The following is a 25,392-nucleotide window of genomic DNA, read 5'->3' on the forward strand; positions in this document are numbered from 1 at the left end:
CTACCTGATCGTGGTTTGGTTTCAACAGAACCCCTCATTTTCCACTTCTTGATTAGAGAACATTAACCATGAGTGAAAGAAAGGTTTGTTTTATCAGTCATATTCTCTGAAATATGGCCTAGAAATCCAAAAATTCTGCCAGTGTATGTAAAATTATGAGCACAACTGTATAGTTCCAATATGGAGCAGACAAAGTTGGAGGGGAGCCACACTCTTGTCACTGACATGCGCTATGCAAAAGAATTAAAGATATGTCTGTGCTCAAATCCATATAGCTTACATATATGTAGAACACAACAAATGCTAAAGGCATTAGAAAACTCAGAATTAACCCATTGCACACTGCTATACACCCTTGTATATTTATAGCAAGCTTTCACATAAAATAACAATTGGTTTAAGTGTAAGAATTTGACACTTAATTTAGTATTACAAAGTCATTGCAGAATTATAGCATGCTGTTGGGCTTTGGTATTAACAGAATTAGGCTTGATCATTTTCTGTTTAATTAAATCTAGTTCTAGCATTTTCCGAACTTCTTGTGAGACAGTCATTTTATGAGCCTCTGGGATGCAATACGGTTTTACATGGATCTATAGTTTGGGCAGAATATTCTCCAATGACATTTGGAAGAGCTTGCAGATCTGAAATAATTTGTGCTAGAAGGCAGGATTTTGGGGAGGAGGATTTGGAGGGCAAGAATATCTCTGCTAGGAGGTATGTGTGGGGGATTTGTAGGGAGAAGAGGATTTGTGCTAGAAGAGTGGATTGGAGGGGGAGGATTTGGGATGGCAGTATTTGGAGGGGAAGAGGATTTGTACTAGGAGGATTTTGTGTCTGTGTGGGATCTGGGTAGAGGACTTCTGCTGAGGTGTGCTAGAAGGGGGAGTGAGGGATGGGAGAAGATTTGTGCTGGATTTTTTTCCTCTTCTTGGTGGGGGGGGGGGGGGGGGAAGCTGAAGAAGACATTTCTGCCATCATGGGTACTGGTTCTGGGATTCACAGGGCTATTTTCTTGGAAGCTATAGGAGACTGATGCATGTAAAGAAATAGGGTCTCTGAGTGACAGGTCAAAGTACATCTTTGATCTTTTTACAAGCTCACTAACTGGTTTGCCATTTAGGGTCTCAATGGCTGACCCAGCGCTGGAGATCGCCAGGTGGGGACCTCAGATACCAGTCCATCATGACCCAAACAACAATTTTGGGGCTAGTCACTTATTAGCAAGTTGCACTGGGTTGTGCATTTAGGACCTCGGTGGCTGGTCTGGTTAATAACTCCAGCTATGCACTCTTTGTGCTAGGACAGAAGTAGCCATCCCAAGGTGGGCCAAAACCTCTGCTTCACCGGGTGGGGATCTCCAGTGAGAAAAGGGAACATGAGGTGTGCCCATTGTTCTTGGGGTCCCCTCTCAAACATGGTGAGGCTGGAGATCAGTTTGGAGTCAGTTTTGCGGGTAGTGGTTGGCCCTCAGTTTCCCGGGTACTAGAGGTGGTAACAGCTGCTTGCCAACATTCTTGAGAGCTGCTGCACCACCCCCTGGCAGTCAGCTGTGCTTACTTTGAATCTTGCTGCGCAACAAGCTGGGCCAACACCAAGCAGGTATTCTCTTGCTGGTCCTTATACCTTTTGAGTCTGTCTTTGGTTAGCCAGGATTTGCTGCTGATTGGCCTGCACCAGCTAACAGAATATCTTCTCCTTTGCAGTGGGGAACCTGTCTCTATAAATGTCAGTTTCAACAACTTAAACAGTGTTCCTAGAATCAGCAATGTGTCTGCATCCTCCACCAAAAAATAGTTTTCTTCAGCACATATAAAACAAGATAGCGTTTCACAGACTCTGGGATTTTACATGCATAAAGGGTATTCATAGTTCAGAAACTACTAGGCCTCCCCAGCAGAGAGAGCGGTCAGCGATTCAGCCCCAGATAGCTCCAGACATGGTCTCATTCTCAAACTCCCACCAACCCAGGCTCTCAGAAGTTTCCTGAATGCACCATAGAATTACAACACACTACTGCCCCTTACAAGATAAGTTCACCTTTACACTAAATAAAAAAATAAACACTTTTTTGCAGGTAAAAATGCATGCATTTATTTTTTGTTAGGAGCCTTTAAAGCATTGCACCAACAATCAGCAGATTGTGGGTGTAATGCCATAGTACTGCAGACTATCTCTGATACGGGCAGGAAGTTACTCCGACAGGAAGCTCAATGAACTACCTACAGCGCTCAGAGCCCTGGGAGTTCATGGAGAACTACAAGCCGACAGCTGCAAAGGCATTCGCATTCACAAAACGCTGAATAACGTGGCCAGAACCCTGCCTGGCCGCATTTTCTTTAGAATGCGACAGGGAGTGGGGAGAGAAGATTCCCCCCTGCTTGTCAAAACGGGGGATGGGGGGGGGGGGGGGTGGTTGGCCCTGAATATGGGTGTAACATGTTACAAAAACTTAACCTATCCTTTAAATCAGGTCTCCAGACTTTCTAAACAAAGGGCCAGTTTACTGTTCTTTAGACTTTAGGTCAGTAGAAAATGTCCTAGCATCCAGTGGGATTCAACAATGCCCTATCTTTGGTGACAGTGGGAGAACTATTGGCCCATCGTTGATGTCAGTGGAAGGAATAGTTCCCCATTGTTGGGAGTTAGTTGGAGGTATAGTGCCCCATCATTGGTGTCAATGGGAGGAATTTTTCCCTTTTGTTGGTGTCAGTGGGAGGAAAAGTGGCCCATTGTTCGTATCAATGGAAGGAGTTATACCCCATCAATGGTGTTAATGTAAGGAATTGTGCACCATCATTGGTATCAGTGAGAGGAATTGTGCCTTTTTGATGCTGTCAGTGGGAGGAACAGTGCCCCATTGTTGGCGTCAGGGACAGAATTTATGCCCCATTGTTCGTGTCATTGGATGGAATAGTACCCCAAGGGCCAGATAAAGGCAAGCAAAGGGCAGCATCAGGCCCTTGGGCCGCAGTTTGGAGACCACTGCTTTAAATTGAACACGATACAAATGAGGAGATATAATGCCAATGACCCTTTCACAAATAATCCTAGTATGTTTGGATAAGTGAAAAAGTATAATTATTTAAAATCTACAAGTATTCCGTGGGATTTTTTTTTCAAATAGTTATCCTGTATCTTTGCAAAATCCAATTATAAAGGAATGCATGATGTTTTATGTAACTTAGTTTGACTCAAGATTTTAGAGCTATCGGGTACTACTTTTTGCGGTCTCAGCGATATAAGATATCCTTCGGTTATTCTTGATTGCCCTGTGATTAAACTTGCAAAGTTGACCATTTTTCTCCGGTTCATAGAGAGTAAAAAAAAAAAGAAAGAAAATGCACCATGTGACCCTCCGCTGAATTTTGTAACACTACTTTTGTTGAGGAAAAAAAAAAAAAAAAAAAAAAAAAAAAAAGCTGTCCAGGTCCTCTGATTCCTACTGTATTGAATTGCATTGTAACTGTACTGTCATGTTGTAAAGTGCTACGCAAACCGTTGGCATTATGTAAATCCTGTATGATAATCATGATCACTGGTTCTGAAACCTGGAGGGTCTGGGCCTTTAGCAAATCAAATTTTAGTGGACACGACAACGGTCATCTTGTCATCAGAGTAGTACTCTGCCCAGTAACATCTCCTTGCCAGTGGGACAGAAAGTTTCCCCCTGAATGCAGCTTCTTTCCCGATGTATAAGATGATAAAGAAACATCACAGCTGGTGCTGAGCTACATTAAGTCTGACTCTATGAACAGCTGATGCAGGCTTTGTTCCAACATGAGTCATACGCATTTATACAGTGAACATTATGTCTTTTTATGGAATATGCTTTTAGTGTGCAACTTTATCTTCTATAACCCCCGCACATGCCATGATTTCACATTCATTCTGCATTCTGACAATCAGTTGCATATCACACCTACACTTCCACTCACGCCAGATATATGACCTCAATATCAAAAGGATGCCTTAACTCTCTTAATGCCACTCTGAGATGCAATTCATAGATGGTAGCTGTAAATAAACTATAATAAATGTACATATGTACTGTCAGCATGATTGTAAAGAAGTTGACACATTATCATAACCTGAGAATATACTTGCTTTATTAAGTTGAAACTAAATTGGTTAATTAAAGAACACCATTCAAAACTTTAAACTTGTATTTTGATGGAACACCAACTAGATAGCATAACCTAAAGATGATTTCTTTGGGATCAGAAACTGTTGACATCTTGGAAATTTTGATAGAGTTACCCAGACATTCTAGCCTTTCCTGTACACTCATAGCGAGACCTGGGTTGCTGATGATCAGAAAACACCTCTGTTGCTGGAAACAATTTAGTAACTATTTGAGTTCCCCCTTTTCCACTAGGTTTATTATTTACAGAAAAAGAAAAGAAAAAAAATTGCATACCAGGATGACAAAAAGTGTATAAAAAGCAGATCTGTGCAGAATGCCAGACCCATCTTATAAGTTCTGATCCCAAGTCAGTCATCTTTTAGTCCAAAATCAATTACAAAACAAAAGATGTGGTTCTCTTTTAAACATTCCACAATTTCCTTTAGAACACATAGCAATAATTGATCATATGTTCCAAATTCACAATACAAGACAGCTGTTATAAAAAAAAAAAAAAAAAAAAAAAAAAAATCAGACAAATGATTGACAGGACTGTATTCTTTATTATAAAGAAAACCTATGAAGGAACAAACCTGGGTGGATGATGAAGCCTGTAAATGGCACATGCCAAAATGTATAGTACTGTACATAAAAGTGCATAATCACAACAGTTTAACAGTAAATTCTTTTTTGATGAAATTCACAATGAGAATTCACAATGAGAATGGATTTGAATGCTATGGAAATGTAATAAGTGGAGTAAAAAGTTGAAGGTCCTCTAAATGTTTAAAGGCACTTTCACATGTACATACTACAGATGTACACTGACATAAAATTAAATAACGGTAAAAAAAAAATGCTAGCTGTATTAAACAGACAATACAGACAGCTGGCTGTGTAGGAGATATTCCGGTAGTGAGAATAACTCCATAAAGGCCACGCTGACCATGTGACTGGCCTGTCATACACAACCACCTACAGTACTGGAAATACCTAGAACCATCAAACTACACATGTAACTGGCAGTACACTCAGATGCATTGTTCCTAATATATTTTTGTACTACACTAAATCTATTAAGAAATATACACGATTCCAACTGTTTAAAGACATGTATTTAACTCATGATGTCACAATGACTGAAAAAAACAAAAAAAACAAAACAAAAAAAAACAGTACCAGGCTAGTCCTGTGTTTGAACAGTAGTGAGTTCCAGTTTGTTCCTGTGAGTTGCTAGTGTCATCTATATTCATGTGAGGACACAGCTGTATCTAGAGCAGCCAAGCTCCTGGGCTCAGCTTCAGTTACAGGCTGCAGTAAAGAGGTATAGCACTTGTACACAATGATGGCCCTCCGCATAGTGGACACATAGTGCCAGTGGGTCTATTTTTATTGGTAACAGTAGTGTACTAGTACAGGAATGTTAATGCTCTGCATTAAAAAGACATTCTAAAAAGGTGTTAATATTACCTGCCCCACCTTTAAAAGATGGGAGCAATGCTCACATCTTAAAATAATTCTCCCAGATCTAGTTCTAAAAAAGACTTCATCCACGAGATTGAAAATACTTTGAGCGGTTTATAGCTAGTTTGCAAGTTCAATCCCGGATGAATAGCCATGAAAGTCTACTGCCTCTACCACTTATCTGGGCCAATGTCTTCTCATTTATAGAGTTGAAGAACTAACACTAAAATCATAATTCTATCACAAGTGGATTAACCTGAAACAGACTGAAAAAAAATATATAAAAAAACAAAAACCCTCACGTGATGAGGCGACTGTTACTTTTTGAAATATACAAGTCATATATACAACTAAATGATTAAAGAAAAAATATATAATTAAGGAATATGATAGTACCTGCATTTGTTGACATTTTAGACCTAAGCTACACTACAATGTTACCTAGATTGTGCAGTTTGTACATTTGGATAGAAAAGTAATATCTGCTACTATGTTTTCTCATGTAAATCAAGAAAAACATAACCCATACAATATTAGTAGATTAACAGGCAGATAATAATAAAAAAAACATTGCATCACTATGAGATGCAAGTAAACTGTTAAATAAAGATATTACATCTGGGACACCCAACCACCATCTCTAATGGAACGGATATTAATACTGTGCTAATTTTATATATAAACATATCCAAATATATCTGCTGTAGTTATTGCTCAGGACTCAGCTAGTCTGTGAAGTGGTTAAGAACTTCTAGCTTTGGCAAGTGGCTAACTGGATCGTGTGAGCAGTCGGAAGGGGAGAAGGAGGATGTAACCTCCTCAGGCACCATTTTGTATTTATACCAAGTATTAGTGTTATTTCACAACTCTGAGTGCACTATTGCACAGCTTAATGCCCCCCCTCCCCCCACCAATAAGAAATACAAGATTATGGGGGGGAAAAAAAAACAACACTGTCTCTCTATATTCTAACAGCTCCACTACAGCTGATTACTAGACACCCTATAGCTTAATGGCACCTGCAGACACATGCCTTTAGCTAATGGTTTCCTAATGAGCAATCCAGCCAAGCACAGAAGTATTTCTGTACAGCAGTACATTGTTCATCACATCTGCAGAGTGCGTGTGCAAAATGTTTCTTCTGTATATAGCCATCTCTATACATAGAGATTATTCCACATATACCTAGAATAAGAACCACATGCAGTGCATACTGTACACATTAACAGGTTAGTCTCACTGTTATAGGGAAGATATACAGCTACAAAAACATCAACAGTGGTTAAGTACTGGACTCTGTCCAGAGGTGTACTTGCTTGGGATCCACCACAGAATTCTTTATTAAGCAGGCAGTAAGGCTGCAAAGGAATGTCATTTAATAGCTCTATCACATTACTGCTATCCGGTATTCTAAGCTGCTCTACAAACCAAATAAGCCTCCGTGTTCATAAATCCTCGACGCAGAGTACTGAGGAAAAAAATATATTATATATATATGCCCACACTCTATGCACTTTAGATGGAAAAATCTAATTTATAAGTGGGAAGCAATTTGTGATCTGTTGCAAACTATAAAATTTGTGCAGCATGAATTCTTCAAGTAATATCTGTGTTTCTACTGCTGTAAACACATATCGTCCAGTTAAAAACAAAAAAAGTCTTAGAATAGTCACAGGTGTTATGTTCCTGTAAAACCATGGCATCTCCAGTTACTACTTAAATATTGGCAGGGTAACGTCACATTGTGCACGACTTATCTGCTGCCCCTTGTGAAGGTTGTGATACTGCTCCTAGGCCGGGATTAGTTTTTGGTAGGACAGTAGGTTTTGGTCTTAAAGCTGGTGGTTTCAGTTGTACTCCCATTCTAGGAGTTACCATAGGTTTAAATGTACTCATTGTTTCACTAGATGTGCTAGTGCTACGTCGGATTTGCGGCTCTGTGTTCTTCATCAGGACATTATGGTGAGGACTTAATGATTCTGTTGAGGTTGAAGAGGTGGGAGAGTTCTTTATTTGCTCCAGCGTATCTAGCACTACATCTGGGGCGTGTTTGGCAGTACTCTGTCGCTCGAGCTCACGCAGCTCATTCAACGCTGTGTTCATGGTCTCCTCTATATCCTGCTTGGGAGGCAAAACAACAAAGTTAGTTGCTCACAGTCTTTTTTTTTGCAAATCTTTTTATTAAAGTTTATGCAGTAAACAACAGCAAGCAAACTAACAAACAAAAAAGAACACATACATTGGTCACGACTACAGTTACAGGCGTGATGTATACAGATTTGTAATACAAGATAGTTTGGTACATACAGAATATGACGGAGAGTCTAAGGCACCTCATTGGCCACAGATAGCTGACTCCATGAGCAGCAGGACAACTTGGGGTTACAACACTCTACTCAGACATATGACATTTCCACTGGTGCAGTTTCCCGGTTACTAGCAAAGGGTAACTTGTTAAGTAGGCTACGGGTCAGAGGCTGTGGAGGTGTCAGCCAGCCAGCTGGACCAGACCTTGTCATATTTTTGCGGGCAGCCCCTATTAGCATAGCAGTCTTTGTAAAGAGGCAGGCTGTCGTTGACCAATTTCTTCCACAGGGAGAGAGGAGGGGGAGTTGGCTTACGCCAGCTGAGGGCTATGGCCTTGCGGGCGTAGAAAAGGAGAAGCCCAACCAGGGTGCGTCGCGCCACAGTGGGAATAATATGATCTATCAGGCCCAGTATGCAAATTTCTATGGAGGGCTGGAGCGATATGGAGGTGACCTGTGTAATGACCCTCAGTATCTCCTTCCAATAGTCGACAATGGCCGGGCAGGTCCAAAAAATATGAGTGAAGTCCCCCGGTATTGTCCCACAACGCCAACACCCCGGGGGGGAGGCGGGGTTCATTTTGTGCAATCTATATGGGGTGAAATATGCTCGGTGGACCATCTTAAACTGTATTAGCCGGTCTCTCAGGGAGACCAGGGATCTGAAAGGGAAGTCCCACATGTCATCCCAATCATCATTATCAAAGGTGGGAATGTCGCGCACCCATTTGTCTCTGAGCTTTCCCAAGGTAGGGAGGGAGGTCGTTATCAAATGGGAGTAAAGTTTCGAGGTGGGCTTATTTTCACATCTGGACGTGAGGAGGTCCTCTAGTGCGGACTGGACAACCTGGGGGGGAGACCCGGAGAACTGGCATCTGAAGGCATGGGAGAGTTGAATATATCTAAAAAAATAGCTCTGCGGGATGTTAAGGTCAGAAATCAACTTGGGGAATGGGGCCAGCGATTGGTCAGAAATTATTTGGTCTGCTGTTTTAACGTTAAACTTAGTCCAAGCATGGGGTTCAGGTAGTTTGTAAAACTGCTCCAGGGTGGGGTTCAACCACAAGGGGGCAGCTGGAGAAAGGGCATTGGCAGGGTATTTTTCAAGTTTAAGTCCTGCCCCCCATGCACGCAACGTGGTGCGCATGGAGGGGGTCAACGGGTATGGGGCTTTTGGGCCACGGATACAGCAAAAATGTCAGCGCTTCCAGTGACTTCACCACCGCCGCCTCAACCAAGGTGGCAGGGTTCGTCCTATCAGGAGTGAGCCACCAAGCCGCAGTAACCAGCTGGGTGGCTAAAAAATATTTGTACAGGTCAGGGCACGCCAGTCCTCCCTGGGAGGACGGACGTGTAAGCGTTGACCATCCATACCTGGGGGACTGGCCCCCCCAGATAAAGGAGGTAAAAAGGCTATGCAGTCGGGAGAAAAATGATTTAGGGATCCATTGCGGGGATTGACGAAGTAGGTAGAGAAGTTTGGGCAGGATTTTCATTTTTATCAGGTTTATCCGCCCTAGCAATGATAGGGGTAGAGATTCCCATGCCTTCAGTCGCAGCCACGTCTCCTGAACCACTGGGGATAGATTCAGAGGTATGAAGTCCGAAGCCTGCCTCGAGACCACCACCCCAAGGTAGCTCACAGTCTTTTAATGGCTTGAATCATACTAATGAAGTTAAAATAAAAGGAATTTGCCGCAAACAAGTGTTTGTTCAGGACAGAAGGGATCATGATGATGACAGCACAGTATTGACCAATATGACCTCATGAATCAATAAAGTCATTGACAAATATGGACATCACCATATTTAGTCAATGATGTCACCCGGGTGACCTCACTCCTTTGCTTATTTTAGTAGTGAGGACCTGGAAACGTAATTCGACCAGCGTAAAGCGACAGAATGGACGTCATCTCCAAGTCCTGTCCATTAAAGTAAAACGTTGGGAATCAGTGGGATTGGACATGTCTCAGTGAGCACAAAAATCTATGTGGTTTTATATCTCTTGCTGAACTGACCCGTGTTCCATATCCCAGGAGACTCATGTGTTCTCACTTATCAGAGAAGGGTCTCAAACAATACACAAAGGTACAAAGGGTCAAGCAGGCAATAAGAATACTAATATATGAGTCTTCTGGGATATGGAACACAAAGTAATCTTGAGGCTTTTAACTTACATTACTATGGTATTTTTAACCACTTGAATCCAGAGTGCCGTTTTAAAACCCCACTCTAGGAGAGTGGCTATTGGTCTCAGTGCCATACAAAAATGGCACAGGGAATCAGCGGCTCCTGCAGGTCTCAGTGGGATTTTGTGCTGGAACCACCGATTATATACATTTACTAATAACTGTCATTGACAAACAGCCTACCTTTAAAAGTGGCCATTAAATATGGACTTCACTAATCCCTCTTGATATTTCATAATGGATGTATTATATCTACACATGTCCTGTGTTCAACGAATGATAATGATTTAAAGTACTGTTCAGTTTTTTTTTTTAAATCATTTTTAATTGAGGAAAATCCAAATCTATAAAAGTTATGTCCTTTTATACATAGAATTCGCATTTATACATTATACCCTAGCAGGTACATCTAAAGTCCCATATAAAACTTTTGTATTTTATATGCATAACGTAAGGGATGGTACCTCCAAAGGGTAGAAATCAGGACGCTCTACACCCCCCCCCCCCCCAACAAAACTTTTAGCATAAAGTGGATCTTTTAGCTCTCTAATAAAGTGTGTTAACCTTTGCTGGGGAGGAGGAGGAGGAAAAGAAGAAGAAATAAGTGAAGATGCTGTAAAATGAACCTGGTACTCTGTGTAATCAAAAAGGCATCTATGACCTTGTATATGTTGTGGGTCTATCTGTGAAGATGAGGGCACACCTATATCTCATGATAGTGGAGTGAACATATTGGGGAGCTGGAATTTGTTCACATGGAGTGGATTCTTTGAAGATTTTTTTTTTTAGTGTTGCACCATTGGATGGAACTTTTTTTTATTGTACACAGGATTTGTATCACGATGTACAAAACTCTCACGTTTGAAGTTTTTTGTCTTCTGGGAAAAATCATTTTTGAAAATATATAAATTGTACTTTGAACATGTGTCTATCACATATGATGCTTTTGTGATTATAGGTTTATGTAAAGCTTTCTCATATAGAAAAGTCCACAAGGGGAGGAGGTTTGTATAAAATTTATATTATAATATATATATATATATATATATATATATATATATATATATATATATATATATATATATATATATATATATATATATATATATATATATATATATATATATAATGATCAGCACCCGATTGGAAGCGACACATCCCTGAAATACACAAGTGTTTGGTTCCTGGTAGTCTGCAATATAGGTTTATGGTTTCATGAGGGATTAAAGCGGAACTAAATTTCTGCTGTAACTCATTGTGAGCAGGCAGGCTTTTTATTTCAAAACAGACACAGTAGAAGATGCTAGCGCCAAAGAGACAGTTGGGCAAGGTATCTCCGCCTTTAGTTCCACTTTAAGGAAATCCTATTTCTACTCGGTGCACTCTAGTGGCAGATGATGGAACTGCATTCAATGAAACTGCAAACAAAATGCTGGGGTTTGCAGAGTTATTTTGTCGCCCTGGTAACTGGGATCTGTTCAGCCCTGATATAATGCATACAGTTAAGCAACTAACATTATACAATGTACACATAAGGGGAGTGCACAACAAAATGGTAACTTTATCATGATTGGAATGCATGCACTAACTTGAGGAAGCACTGCAAAGTTTTATGTATTTTAATGAATAGATCAAAATAAAAGGTAAATGGAAAGTAGTAGGAAAGTGTCCAAACAAAAAGGTTAATGCACTGTGAAGTGAAAGCGTACAGTAACAGTTACCAGCTGGAGGGTGATAAAATAGGTTAATGCATAGTAATGATATTGCAACCTGGAATATTGTGTGCCGGGTATGCTGGGTGCCTCTTTGCAGTGCATGCCTCCTGATCCCTTTTTTTTCCTGCGTTTTCTATTGGATCCACTCAATTCTATTTCTCTTAAAGTAGCTAAACCAACTGAAACTGAATGTAGGTAAACACTCAGTGTGAATGGCACCACCGAATAATCATTACCTGCATTTTATGTGTTTATAAATGTGCTCTAACTGCATATAAATGCAGGTTTGACAACTGGTTTACTGGCACAGCACATACAGGACTTTTCCAGAGTGCACTGCAAACTGGCTATACATTGTGACATGCTCAGTATCCCTCACAGCTTTATTGCTAAATCGCAACATTTTACAAATCAAAAACTTGTGGCAGTTATTAAAAAATGCACCCTAACATTTCACAAAGCTGTAGTATTCTCAGTTCTCCATAATAACTTCCAATAAGACCCCTTTCACAATGAGGCGCTTTACAGGTGCTACTTTGCAAAAAATAGCACCTGCAGAGAGCCTCTCCTGTCTCTCCAGTGTGAAAGCCTGAGGGCTCTCACACTGAAACCGTGCGCTTGCAGGACAGTAAAAAAAAAAAAAAAAATTTATAAAAAAAAAGTCCTGCAAGCTGCATCATTGGAGCAGGGAAGGAGCAGTGTATACACTGCTCCTGCCCATTGAAATTAATGGGCACTGGTGCCGAACCGCCGCCAAAGCGCAGTGGGTCGTTTTAACCCTTTTCCGGCAGCTAGTGGGGGTTAAAAGCGCCCCGTTACCGGTCGAAAACCCTCGCAAAAAATTGTAAAGTGCTGCTAAATAAAGCGCCTTCACCACCGACGCCCCAGTGTGAAAGAGGCCCGATTGTTCCCAACAGCTGCATTGGTACGCAACATCATAGCAGAAACAGCAACAAGCACAGATTTTTGTTAGCGACATCAGCTTTAATTCCCTTTACATACCTGAGCAATACTCTCCGGGTCAAGAGGCTTGTGGTCATTAAAGTTTGTGTACTGTCCAGATGATGTAGACCTTCGTATTGGAGGGCTGTTTATCTTTTTCAGGGAATCATGTCTGCTGATATTGGTGAGACTTCCATGACCTGGTTTCCGTCTACGTTCTGGACTGTCAGTATTGAGATTACGATTCTGTAGGAGGGCACGTGGGCTACAATGGCTTGAAATATTGGAAGATCCGATTTCCATTGAAGTGTTAAGGGGCTGTGGTGGGTGAACTGGACAGTGGCTATCACTATTCCCTCCTGAGCGCCGAGAGGGAGGTGGTGGATCAGTTCTCCGTCTTGGTCTTCCACAAAAAATATATAAAATATATGGTTTTAGATAAAAGTTTTTTGAAAAGCTTTTTTTTCTCAAATGTATGGATTCAGCAAATTTCCTATAGTTCTTTCAAAACAATTTGCTCATCAGGAAAGTCCTATGCTAAACACTACAACTAGGGTAAGTATGCAAAATATGATTGCCCCATAAACACAGTAATTATCAGACTTCCAAATTATGACTGTACTTTTAGTAGCTGCATACCTTAAAAGTACCCCCCCCCCCCCACCAAACCTTTGCTGGGAGTCATACAGCCTCATATCCACAAGTCTCACATCAGGGATCTATTTCTTCCACGAATGCATGCTGCAATATCCATTAATCCCTATGGAAAGGCCATGTACTATTGAAAACATTTTAATGAATGAAAATTAGCATTGTGCATATGTGGAAAAAATAGAAACCAGCTTGAAAATGCCTTTGGCCTCCACCAGACCACACAGTGAATATCTCACGGGAGCAAAACCAGTAAGTGTACGCAAATACAGTGGGGGGTATAGTTACTTTAACGCTATGGCTTACTTTGGCATCCCATCAGAGAGAACTCTAGAGTATGCCAGTCACAGTTTTAGGTCCACAGAAAAAACAAAGACAGCAATAAAAGCTTTGAATAATTAAATCTAGAACTCAAGTGCATTACTGTGATATTATAAGTTCATAAAGTCCAATAGCAAAATCAGATAAAGCCAAATCCATTTAGGGACTACACCTGCACCCTTCATCGGTTTTTAACACAGGAAACAGTGCATTTTGTAGTAAATATATTACTTAATATAGGGACTGTTGTATTGATTGACATAAAACTCAGCAGCTAACTGTAGCACCAAACGTTTTGCTGCTACAACTAGCTGATGAACTTTATGCCCATCTAGATTTACTTAAAGTGTTTGTACACCCTGTACAACCACTTTTACCTACAGGTAAGCCTATATTAAGGCTTACCTGTAGGTGCTTGAAATATCTCCTAAACCTCCATGGTTTAGGAGATATTTACTAAAAAGCTGAGCGCTGATGACATCGCGCATGCACCCTTTAGAAAGGGCACTTCCTCTTTAAGCCTGGTACAAACTTGATTTTTTTTTTTGCAACCCAGTGGGTTGAATGAAAAGAAAACTGAAGAGCTCAGGAGAGGCTGCTGTACTATGCAAAGTTAGTACAGTGATCTCCCAGGTGAGCTATTGTGTTCTGACAGGGGGACTGTCCCCCCCCCCCTCAAAACAGGGGTCAGTGGCTGAGAGCACCAATCAGATGTCGATCGGCAGACCTTTTTCAGTCAAGCCGAATGGCCGGCTTCTGTTGGACTGGCTGCTGTACACACGGGTCAAATATCGTCCGGTTTCTGTTGAATGATCCTGCCCAATATTCAGCCCGTGTGTAAGGCCCTTACCTGTTAAATAGGTCTCTCTGCTCCTGAACCCCACTGATGTGTTATGTGATTTTCATTTCTTCTTTTTGGTCTCCATTATGCTGGTACTTTGGGAAACACTTAATAGCAAACAGTCATCTTCCAGTTATATTTCTAGCTGGTTTAAGAATGTGGACACATACTTGTATAGATGACTTTTTCAGAAATATTTGGAGTGGCGGCTCTTACCTTCCTGAATATAAATCAGGATGTCTGTCCGTTGGTGAATTGATATCCTTGATTGACGATTTGTCTTCAGTTACTGGCCCACTGCTAGCTTCACTATCTGCCTTTTGGCTTAAAGAATCAGAAAATGTATCATCCCTAAACAGTAAGAAAAATAGCATTAGTCCATTAGAAATCTGTGCGACATTTGTCATTTTGAGCTTGCCTCAAAAGACTTACATATCCTGTACCACAATGTACTGGTGGGGCACCAGGCCGTCAATTCCATTGTGTCTTCCTTCCCACCAATCGTCAGAAGCGCGGTGATACAAAAGTAGTGATGCACCCTTTTTAAAGGACAGTTCCCGTGCAGATCTTCCAATATAATCAAATTTGGCTATGGCTTCAATTGGCTCACACTCTGCAAGCAAAGTTACAAGAAGGGTTTGCATACAAAATACTGGTTGGTAAAAACGTAAAATTTTAGTGGCGTACCAAAAACATTTTTTTTTTTTTTTTAAAGTTAATTCATTCCAAAGATTTGTTAAATTTTGGGTAGATGCCAGTGGGGCAGAGCAGGAGACTAAGCTGAAGTTTAGCGATTTCCCTTTTAATCAACACCAAGAATGATGGCTGCTCTAATTGTTGAGAACGTCAGTCCTCTGCGCCCACATATAGCGTTGACTATGCCCACCCATTTTGCTCCATCATAAAAGCTGTAATCCTCGCACTTGTTTTTTTATTTATAGATTAAATAGAGTTTATTGAGAACAGAAATAATACACTTCCAGAGCAAACAGCATTCACATGCAAACATTACCAAAACAGTTTAAGGAGTACAAGATACATGCTTTTCTATGATGCAATTACAAAGTATAATACCACATAGCAAGTATTATAATTCCCAGCTAGTTACAGAAAGTAATAACAGAGAAATCTAGGAACATTCACAGTTTAACTAGGTAGTTTAAAGGATCCTATTGGTTATTAAGTCCAGGGTATTGAGCCAAGGGGCACTTAGTTTTTCCAATTTGTCAGGGCAACTCCTATGCTTTGAGAACCATACCTGTTGATCATAGCAGAAAATATTGTGAGTGCCTAACTTCCTGTAGCGAGCTGACAACACTGCGCCCATATCAGCCCTCCCCGAGTTACGCCTGAGCTAAAAAGCACAAACCCTCAATATAAAATGGAGAATAGAATGTGTTCTGTAGGCCTAACAATTTCTTTACTAGGGTGGCAATGCTGCTCTATCACAGATCACAGTATAGTGAGTGAGCATTTTTACCCTTGCACCGGAAGTTGTTCACCAGGTGAAAATAAAGGTTTAAAAGCCTGAGAAAAGGAAAATCAGCATTCACATCCAGTGACTGGTATGATGCAATATTCTACACAGGCAATAAAAGTGTATATTTACATGTATTGCCCATATCTGTGACAAGTTTACTGGTATTTGCACAACTACCTTTATTTGTGCATGTTTTCTTTCCAAATGCTGATTTTATGAAATAAAACTAAAAGGTGCCAACTACACAGAACATTACAGTAAAGGCCCATACACACAATCAGATTTTTTGACAACAAACATGCAAATTAGCTGTTTTAAGGCAACATCCGACTATGTGTACGCACCATCGGGCAAACTTTTTCGGTTTTCATAGGACTTTTGTTGGCTGTGCAAACAGACTAACTTTCCCGGCAACAAAAGTCAGATGGAGCAAAGTCCGATCGTGTGTACAGAAAACCATAGGACTTTAGTACAAACTACAAACAAGCATGCTCGGAACTAATGTAAAAGATCAGACAACAATACAGAAGTGGACCAAAGGTCGTGGTAAAGAGCAGAAAAAACACATGATTTGGTGAACGTTGGCTGAAAAAGTCCTGCCGTGTGTATGCAATACAAGTTCACGGCCGATGCCCTTTGTACAAAAATCCACAGGAAAGTTTGTACAAAGTCCAATTGTGTGTATGAGGCTTAAGACAAATACAATAATGACAGAATATAAAGCACACAAGGAACCCTCCTGGTGGTTACAGCATGCATGTTTTCTTTTATGTGAAGTATAAAATGGCCAGGTGGATTTTATTACCATGAGCAACTAAATTGGCCTTGTGAGTGCCCATTTTTTTTTTTTTTTTTTTTTTTTTTAACAGATAAAGTGAATGCCCATGCTTAATAACTATCACTATCTTCTATGCTGCTTGCATGCAATGTGATAGAAAGCTGAATTTGTAATAAAAAAATAAAAATTAACAGCCCAATAGTAAAAAATAAAAATTTGCTGCCGTGGCCACAGTTTATCCAAAGCTGCCACCCACCCCCCAGAACTTTTGTGCAAGCGTCTGTGTGTGTACTCGAGTGCATGTTAAAATGCAAGGGTGGTTATTGTTATGCTGCCAATAGTGACCCCCCCCCCCCTTTTTTTTTTAATATCCGCTGAACATACCAGATTCTCTAAAGTGTCGTTTGCCTCTCTGTATTGGCACTTTGTTTTCTTTGTTTTTCGTGCAAATTAGATTATAGTGTCACTGTCTTAATAATCATTACATTGTAAACAAAAGTGTATTGAATGTAAAATGAATGGGAGGGAATCAAGGAGGGTGAGGGTTGGAAGTGTCTTTAAAGCGGAAGTCTGCCTAAAACTAACATATGGCAGCATGAATTTAACAAGCAAAAATGATTTGTGCACAGTCTCAGCCTGCTTTACAACACTATAATCTTGCCTTATATGTGACAGATTTGCTTTCAGCTTCTTTGACATCCCTTACCAGTATAAGTGTTTGAACTGTATGTGACCCTAACCTTATAAACTATTCTCTCGCCCCAGGGCACAATTCTTTGTTCAATATAGTTAGTGGCTCAGGTATTTTTCTGTATGTAAAACTAGAACATTCTACAGTAATCTAAAAACCAACTGTGAAATATTTTAGTAACTTGAAGCGAAGCTTAATTCTAAAACAATTAATGAACATGTTAATATACAGTATGTGTTTAATTAAAAAAATTAAAGTATTGGTTTTTAAAAATTTAATACTAGATTTACCCATGAAGCTTATCAAGCAGATGACACCAGTTTTCTAAAAGGTAAGCCGAGCGCTGGTGCAATGCTTGCTGCCAACCTTTGGCTACCCAAAACTCCAAATTGGTTTTGTCCCTACAAAGATAGGCGGAGGAAGGTGTATGTGCATAATTTGTATTAAAGACTAGCCACAACACAAGCTTTTCAGGCTCTTCACAACATAGCAGTAAATCAGGCACCAGAAAAGCAGGAGATATGGCTTCAAGTTCACCCTCACTGCAAGAGGTAAAAAAGTGTAAATATTGTATACTGTATAACAGTCACCTTCATTTCAACAAGAATATTCCCACATGATATGCAAGTTATATGTGCTTTTAACATTTTATGCATGTTATTTACTTGTGAAATCCTCTCTTGTGTTTGGTGAATGCTACCTGGGGATTCAAAATAGTCCGCTTTTAAATGTGCCCCCTTGGTAAAATGCTGATAAAAATGGAATAGTAAAAATAAAAACTAAGGGGGGGCAAAAGTTAAATATATTCACCTTGCCTCTGTGGTGCAGGGAGTGATGTCATTATTCTGCAAACAAGATACTGGGGAATAGTAAGTACTCCAAGCCTTGTTAGAAGACACCGCAGCAAAGTTCTGGGAGCACAACTCTACATTCACAAGGATTTCATCGAAAGAATAAAACCTTTATCACAGCCTAGGTGCCGTGGGTGGAATTCAGAGGAAAAGGGGAGTATAGTATTCAATATCGTTCCCCTAAAGGATTTTTTTTTTTTTTTAGAATTTCAAAACTGTTTTAGCAAAGGAAAGGGCACAATTAAAAAGTATCTTGCATTTTAGGCACAAGGTCCCCCTTTAAACTTTAGTCAGTCTCCTTCAACAAGAGGAAGATTGTGTAGCGTCAGGTGGGGGCTGTTTTTGCAACCTACCTTCTGTGGGGGTTTGCAAAGTGCCCCTAATTCCAGTGTGTTAACAATGCATGGGGCTCATCTGGCTTTAACAGTCATAAAAAAGGGAAAAACAGGGGAGCAATACTCCCCATACACAAGTTTAATGTCTGAATATAACAGACTCACTCCACTGACCTTGTTCAGGTCCCATGTGGTCACTGTACTTTTGATAGGCGGCTTTGATATTACAAAGAATATTTTAAAACTACAAAACGTCCTACTGTATGAGCTAACAATTTATAATAATGGTGCTGGGGCTCAGGTAATATCTATAGCGGATCAAACAAATTACAATGTGACAGGTTTGGCATTCAAATTAACCCAAGCATAGTGAATTTTAGACTTTAGTACTAACAGGCCAGCACAACTGCCATTTTATTATTTGTAACTGAATATCCACGCACAAAGCCGTACTCAAAAACACTTTCATGTTGCACTTTCCTTTTTATGAGTGGGCAGCGAGGTTGAGAAATCAAGGCGATAACAAACAGTGCTGCATTGTTTACAGACTAAACAGCATTGTCCTCTGCAACAGTGAGCACATTCTGAAAATAGCAGACTTCAAAAGACTCACATCCATGTTCCAGTGAACATTTATCCAGATGGTATCCTGTCAAACCCCTGTCTCCAATTTATGTGCAACAGTCTGTGCAGGGTGATTATATAAGATTGATATAGCCATCACAAAATACAGCCCAAGATTAGTCTATAGAGCACAATAAACGTCAACACCGGCCATCAAATTCCATCCAATCCAATTACTTACGAGTGAAATTCTGAAAACTAGTATATTGGTTCATATCATTATGTTGTGCACAATTATTTGATTTGTTGGACATGCCACGATAATACCAAGTCTCAAAATACAGAAATAAAGCAGAACAAAGTGAACACTGCATACCTAGCAATGAAGGGATGTCAACTCAAAAATAGAGTGGACCATCCATATAACTGTCAGTTTTATACTCTGCTGTTTATTTTATTTATATATACAGCTCACAGCAGCAGATATAGTCAAGATGTTAACATCCCTATTGCATTTACATAAGCAAAATTAAGGTTTAGCTTAGGCCATTAGGTTTGTAGGGGCAAACCAAAGCTCCCTGAGCAAACTTACACAAATGGGGGAAAAAATACAAACTCCAACAAACAGGGTCCCAGTGGGAATGGAACCTGAGACACCAGCATTGCCAGACACCAGCATTGAGCACTGTGCACGTCTGTATGAATGTACTGGACACACAAAGTCATCAGAATTCAATAGCTATGTCGTATAAACAGTGACGTCACTGTCCACAGCAAACAACCAGATTCTAACTAGAATATTTAAAGTGGTTGTAAGCCTCAGACATGAAATATGAACAAAGCATATCCCTCTATAATGTGTACTTGTCTCAATTAAAAATGGCAACAGAGAGAGCGGGCAGAGTGAGCGTTTCCCTGTGAAGCAGGGACACAGCGGTAGGACGGCAGCAATGTGCGGAGCCCTGCGCCCCCCCCCCCCCTCTCCACTGAGCCGACCTGACTCCACGGACATCTCTACCCCCTCACGCGTAGGTAAGGTCACGGATCAGATAACAGTGACAGAGCAGAGGAGCAGCGGTGAGGTGAGCAAGTAATGTGGATGAAAGAAGGGGGGATGGACGGTTGATCTCTTGTGTATCGCGGCTCACTGAAGCTGACTGAAAGTATTGATGAAACGGCTCTTTTTTAAAGTGATAAGGCGAATAGTTATAACCCTCCTAATGAATGCTATCAGTGTGACGCTCACTACCAGACCACCGGATTGGTATTAATCTTGCCTGATCAGTTGGATATAAACCCTGTAGGACGAGAAGTTGTGTGAGGTGGATGGATATATGAAGGGCAGACAAACAGCCATGCAGTGTGGAGTTTTCTCTCTTTTACATACATTTCTCACACAGAGGCACAAAGTAGTGAGGCCGGTTAGCGCTCGCTTGCGACTATCTGCCCCTTTGCCTATTCGACATTGGACCGGCAGGTAGACACAGGTGGCAAATGCAGGTATTGACGCAGGAATTGAACTACGGCGTATACCTATGACTAAAAGGGACTAAAAGGGAAGCCCACTGCTCGTCAACAGCATCTGCTGTCGCCCGTTGGCAGACTGGCATAAGGGGGAAGAACTACACCATTGTGCGCTGCCCTACTTCGCGAAAGAAGGAACGGGGAAGGGGAAGAAAGGAAAAACTTCCATGCAAAATAATTCTCTTCAGCACCCTTCCCTAATTGATAGTAGTGCCCCGCTCCTAGAAAGTGATGTAAGCAACCTGTACCCCACAAAGAGTTATAGGAAAAGGAAAAGGACCTTAGCCCTGGAAAAGGTCTTGAGTCTCTGGAGCTGACCCACTACAAAAGGAGTATGCGGGGGAAAACGAACAAAAGGGGAGGGGCGGGACCTACTAGTCCTGGGGGGATACAACGATATCTGGTGGGGGAGACAAGTACGATGGAAAACAGCCAGGAAACCCCCAGCCAGAAGACATTAAGAAAATCAGGCGCGGGCATCAGCAAAACTATGGAGACGGGAGAGGGGCGGGGAGCGGAAAAACCTAAGGACTTATGCCCAACTCGCACTAGGATGGGGGGGGGGTTAGCTCCCGAGAAGATGACAAGGTTAAAAGAAGGGAAGAATCGGGGAGAAAAGGAGAGGCCCCTCCCCAACCCGAAACTCAACCTGAAACTCAATTTGATATAGAAGGAGACCCAGTGCTGGCGGAGCCACAAGCGACCCTGGGCATGCTGAAAGAGATATTTACAGAGGCATTGTCTAAAGTAGAAACTTCACTTAAATCCGATATAGCTGGGATAAGGGCGGACATTGGCCTAGTACTAGGCAGGGTGGAGGAAATGGAGGAAAGAATGAATGGGTATGAACAGAAACTGAGGGACCTAAGCGAACAAGTAAAATCAGCCCAAAAAATAAATAGAGCAATCCTATATAAAATCGAGGATCAGGAAAACCGCGGAAGAAGGAAAAACTTAAGGATAAAAGGTTTGGAAGAAAAATTTAAAAATGAAGATCTCCCTAAGGTGATGCGGGACCTGTTTAATCCCATCCTAGGAAGAGCGGAGGATGAAATACTAAAAATAGATAGAGTACACCGAGTCTTGGGATATCGGCCCCAAGCCACAGAAAAACCAAGAGATGTAATAATCAGATTTCATTTCTATGAGGAAAAGGCGCTAGTACTGGGGAATGCCCGAAAGGAGGACAAGATTATGTTCCAGGAATCGGAGATACAGATATTCTCAGATCTGGCGGGGGAAACACTGAGGAGAAGAAGGCTTCTTAAACCCCTGACAGATCTGATGAGGTCATTAAATGTTCCCTATCAATGGGGATTTCCAGCATGTCTCAGGGGAAGGAGAGACGGCCGCACTGCAGTATTAAGGTTCCCAGAGGACTTAACGGACTTTTGTAATAGGCTAGAAATCCCCCCACCATCAATTCCAGGATGGGAGGAGGGGGGGGGGAATAACGGAAGCAGTGGGGCCATGCAGTGGTCTAGGGTCAGGGACAGGGGGGGAGAGACGGGGTATAATCACCATCAGTGGGGAGCGGGGGGTGGGGGCGGGGGAGGGGGCGTGGGTGCTTCGATAGGCTGTGATCGAGGCGGCCCTCCCAAAGAGAGCTAGGCGGGCAAAAGGTGACCTGCGGGTCACCGGGACACCTATGCGAGGAACAAAAATGGAATTTGTTCACTCCTCTGAAGGGAGGAGGGGGGGAGGGGGGTGGGGGAGGGTTAGGGAGGGAGGGGGTCGGGAAGGGGGAGGGTGGAAGGGGGGGGTGGGATGGGGGGCAATCTCTCTCTCAAATAGGGGACATGTACTCTCTCTCGCGCTCTCTCGTCTCCCCCTCCTCTCGCTCCCCGCGTTGACCTCCGGCGGGGGGCGGGGGGTGGGGGGAGGGGAGGAGGATGAGCGAGATATGACAAGGTTGAATTTGATAACATACAATGTGAGGGGTATAAGCACTCCCCAAAAAAAGTTTAGAGTAAACAAGGAGCTAGAATTATACGGGGCGAATGTGATCTGTCTGCAGGAAACGCATATGTCACACGAGGCTAGAGGGAGATTGACATCCTGGAAGTTCCCTACATGGTTCTATGGTGACTCTACTACATGCTACGCTAGGGGGGTAGCAATAGGATTCGAGATGAGTGTCAGGTTCGAAGTTGAGAAACAAATGGCCGACCCGGAAGGGAGATTTTTGTTCATAAGGGGAAGAATCTCGGATGGAGTATACACTTTTGCGAACATATATGCCCCAAATAGGGACCCAGATAAATTCCTAAGGAAGGTCCTGGATTTATTGGCAGAGTTCAGAAAAGGTAAACTGATAGTGGCGGGGGATCTGAATATGTGCATCGACCCTCGGGTGGACTCTTCAGCGGGGTCCCCCCGATGGACGGGGCTCAGATATAAAAAGATAAAGGCTATGCTTTTAGAATTTCAGTTGGCCGACGCTTGGAGGATTAAACATCCAAATAGCAGAGACTATACCTTCTACTCATCGGTGCATGGGACATTTACACGAATCGACTATGTACTGATTGAACATCAAATGCTCCCAGCACTCAAAGATATAGTAATAAAACCTATCTCCCTATCTGACCATGCCCCAGTTATGGTACAGCTGGAGCTAGCAACAGACCAGGCCAAAAGAGAGACATGGAGATTAAATGAAGCGCTAATTCAGGACCCAGAGACTAGAAGTAGGATCGAAACAGAGCTGGAAGAGTTCTTTATAAGAAATGACTCCCCAGAGGTTACGAGGGGTATGATATGGGAGACCCACAAAGCATTTATAAGAGGAATTTTAATAAGCATCGGGACAGGGAAAAAAAAGGAAACAGGGAAAAGGCTACAAGAGTTAAATAAGGAGATTTGGGAATTGGAGCAACGAACAAGACCAAAGGGGATCCCAGAGAGAGTAGAACTAAAAGATAAGAAGCTAGAATTAGAAGGACTTATGGAGAAGGAAAGGGTGCGAGTTAACCACTGGGCAGAGAGTATAAGATACCAGGAGGGGAATAAATCTGGGAAATGGTTAGCAAGAGTAGTGCGGGAGAGAAGAAATGTGTCCTTCATATCAAAAATAAAAAATAAAAAAGGGGGAAATGAAGCACTCCACTCCTGAAATCGCAACGGTCTTTCATGGTTATTATAGCCAGTTATATAAGGTAGGACAGGGAAAGGAGAGAAGCAGGAATAAAAAAGATACTAGCGAGTATCTAACAGGAATAGAGTTCCCTACAGTTCCAGAGGATGAGTTAGAGAGGTTAGACGCCCCGGTAACGGTAGACGAGGTGGTGCGGGCAATAAGGGGGATGGCAATCGGGAAGAGTCCAGGCCCGGATGGGTTCCCACTCCTTTATTATAAAAAGTTTGAAAAAATACTGGCGCCCAAACTATGCGAGTATATGAACGCAGTCGCAGAAGGGGAAGAACTTAGGGAAGAAGCACTGATGGCTTACATAACCTTGATATTAAAGGAGGGGAAGGATCCAACAACCCCGGGGAGCTATAGACCGATCTCTCTTCTGAATACGGATGTGAAGATATTTTCAAAAGTGATAGCAGAAAGGCTAAAACCATTACTACCCCAATGGGTCCATAGCGATCAAACGGGGTTTGTCATAGGAAGGGAGGGTAGAGATAACTGCCTTAAAACCCTCATGTTGATCCATGGAGTGGAAAGCAGCGGATCCCCAGTCGCCCTGTTATCAGTGGATGCTGAAAAAGCATTTGACAGGGTCGACTGGGGCTTCATGTTCGAGACCTTAGGATATCTGGGATTAAAAGAAAAAACATTGCGATGGATAAAAGCATTTTACTCCCACCCGACGGCAAAAATAAAAATTAACGGTAACCTTTCCCCAGTAGTAAAGTTATATAATGGAACCAGACAGGGGTGTCCTCTGTCTCCAATGCTGTTTGTTCTGGCCTTGGAACCCTTGTTGGTCTCGATTAGGAAAAATTAAGATATAAGGGGAGTGAGAATTGGCAGAGAAGAGTATAAGGTGTCTGCGTATGCAGATGACATATTTTATGCTTCAGAACTCAGGGTGACTCTCCCAAATATAATTAAGGAGATCTATAGATATGGGAGGTTGACAAATTTTAAGATCAACATGTCAAAAACTGAAATTCTGAACATAACAGTACCTAAAAAAGAACAAGAGGAACTCCAGAGCTCTTTCCCCTTCATTTGGTGTAGGGAGGAGCTGAGTTATCTGGGGGTAAGAATTACGCCCACATTGTCATCTGTATACGCGGCCAATTATACATATATATTAAATAAGGTCAAAGAATGTTTTGAAAGTATGAGATATAAACCCTTGTCACTAATAGGGAGAGTAAATGCGTTAAAAATGTTCATTTTACCAAAATTGACATACCGGTATATGTTCCAAATGATCCCAATAAAAGTTCCGCAGGAGTTCTTCACGAAACTTAAAACTCTAACTTTAAAATACATATGGGGACGTAGGAATCCCAGGATCTCTTATGCGACTCTGGAAAGGGGGAAAGTAGGAGGGGGATTAGCAGCCCCAAATTTTAGAAGATACTATCAGGCAGCAGTAATCTCACGAGTGGTGGATTGGGTGTATGACAAAGGGGATAAAGGGTGGGTAA

General features: G+C 41.7%; 1 protein-coding gene across 9 annotated transcripts in view; it reads right to left on the reverse strand.

The window, feature by feature from the left end:
- Positions 1-4,092: 4,092 nt before the first annotated feature.
- SRGAP1 (SLIT-ROBO Rho GTPase activating protein 1) overlaps positions 4,093-25,392 on the reverse strand; it is a 251,004-nt gene continuing 229,704 nt past the window's right edge. For 6 of the 9 annotated variants that reach the window (XM_077470166.1, XM_077470168.1, XM_077470173.1 and 3 more), the window contains 4 exons: positions 14,988-15,168; positions 14,772-14,906; positions 12,803-13,145; positions 4,093-7,711 (listed from right to left, as the gene is read on the reverse strand). In XM_077470166.1, coding sequence (XP_077326292.1) covers positions 7,328-7,711; positions 12,803-13,145; positions 14,772-14,906; positions 14,988-15,168 — 1,043 coding nt within the window. In that variant the 3' untranslated portion in view covers positions 4,093-7,327. The remainder of the gene's footprint in view (positions 7,712-12,802; positions 13,146-14,771; positions 14,907-14,987; positions 15,169-25,392) is intronic. The other 3 variants (XM_077470167.1, XM_077470172.1, XM_077470174.1) reach the window with 1 other exon arrangement.

The sequence above is a fragment of the Lithobates pipiens genome, unplaced genomic scaffold (assembly GCF_037356315.1).
Source record: "Lithobates pipiens isolate NorthernLeopardFrog02 unplaced genomic scaffold, aLitPip1_a1.2 Scaffold_8, whole genome shotgun sequence".
Taxonomy (NCBI): domain Eukaryota; kingdom Metazoa; phylum Chordata; class Amphibia; order Anura; family Ranidae; genus Lithobates; species Lithobates pipiens.